Consider the following 1181-nt stretch of genomic DNA (forward strand, 5'->3'; position numbering starts at 1 on the left):
TTAGTTTTCAGAAATCTTCTTGTTTGGGAAGAAGAGACTAACCACTTGGTCACGAATCTGCTTGGTCTTGACACCATACACCAGGGGGTTGACTGCAGGAGGCACCAAAAGATACAAACTTGCAAAAATGATGTGAATGCTTGGAGGTACCTTCTTGCCAATGCGGTGAGTTAGGAAACTAAACAGCGCAGGTGTGTAGGAGACAAGTATAGTGCAGACGTGGGCAGCACAAGTGCCCAGGGCTTTAGAGCGGGCGTTCTGAGAAGACAGCCGGAAGACTGCCTGGAGGATTTTGATATAGGATGTGGCTATGAGCCCTAGGTCCAACACCATCACTGAAAGGGCCACCGAGATTCCATATGCTCTGTTAATGAGGGTGTTGGCACTGGCCAACTTCACCACAGCCATGTGCTCACAGTAGGCATGATTGATGACATATTTAGTGTAATACGGTAGCCTTTTAATAAGAAGAGGACAGGGCAAAACCATAAGGCTAGCTCGGATCATACCAGTTAGACCCATTTTAAGGACCACTGGTGTTGTCAGGATGGTGGTATAACGCAGTGGGATACAAATAGCTACATAGCGGTCAAAGGCCATGGCAACCAAGAGGGTTGATTCAACTATGCAGAATGTGTGAATGAAATATAACTGTACTAGGCAGACATCAAAGTCAATCCAATGTGCATCCAACCAGAAGATACCAAGCATCTTGGGGGCTGTGGAAGAGGTAAGAGCCATGTCATTCACGGCCAGCATACAAAGGAAGAAGTACATAGGCTGGTGGAGGCTTGGTTCTAGTTTGATGGTGCTGATGATGGTGCTGTTGCCCAGCAGGCCCAGGGCAAACAGGACGAAGACAGGGATGCCAATCCAGCAGTGAAAAGCTTGCAAACCAGGAATACCAACCAGGAAAAAAGATGAGATGTAGCCATGTGTAACATTGTCTGCCATGTTAAAACTGGAGAGCTTGCAAGCTTGGATACAAAGTAGATGGGCTAGTCTCCTATGGACAAAAATCAGGGTTGACAGAATAATTGATTCAGTATATGGAAATCCCAGGCATACTAAAACAGGCTATCTAAAGGGCTGACTCTTCTCTGAAACTTCTGTAAGCTGTTGGGTCAATCACTTCACCATTAGGAACCTCAGGATCTTCATTTGCAAATAAAAAGATTGAC

The 1181-nt window shown here is 45.8% G+C and overlaps 1 protein-coding gene across 1 annotated transcript; it reads right to left on the bottom strand.

Annotated features, from left to right (window-relative positions):
- Positions 1-954, bottom strand: LOC103680791 (putative olfactory receptor 52P1). The gene has a single exon (XM_008710273.2). It carries the CDS (start codon positions 952-954, stop codon positions 1-3), a length of 954 nt encoding a protein of 317 aa, XP_008708495.2.
- Positions 955-1181: the final 227 nt, after the last annotated feature.

Source organism: Ursus maritimus, unplaced genomic scaffold, assembly GCF_017311325.1.
Source record: "Ursus maritimus isolate PB19 unplaced genomic scaffold, ASM1731132v1 scaffold_16, whole genome shotgun sequence".
NCBI classification, from domain to species: domain Eukaryota; kingdom Metazoa; phylum Chordata; class Mammalia; order Carnivora; family Ursidae; genus Ursus; species Ursus maritimus.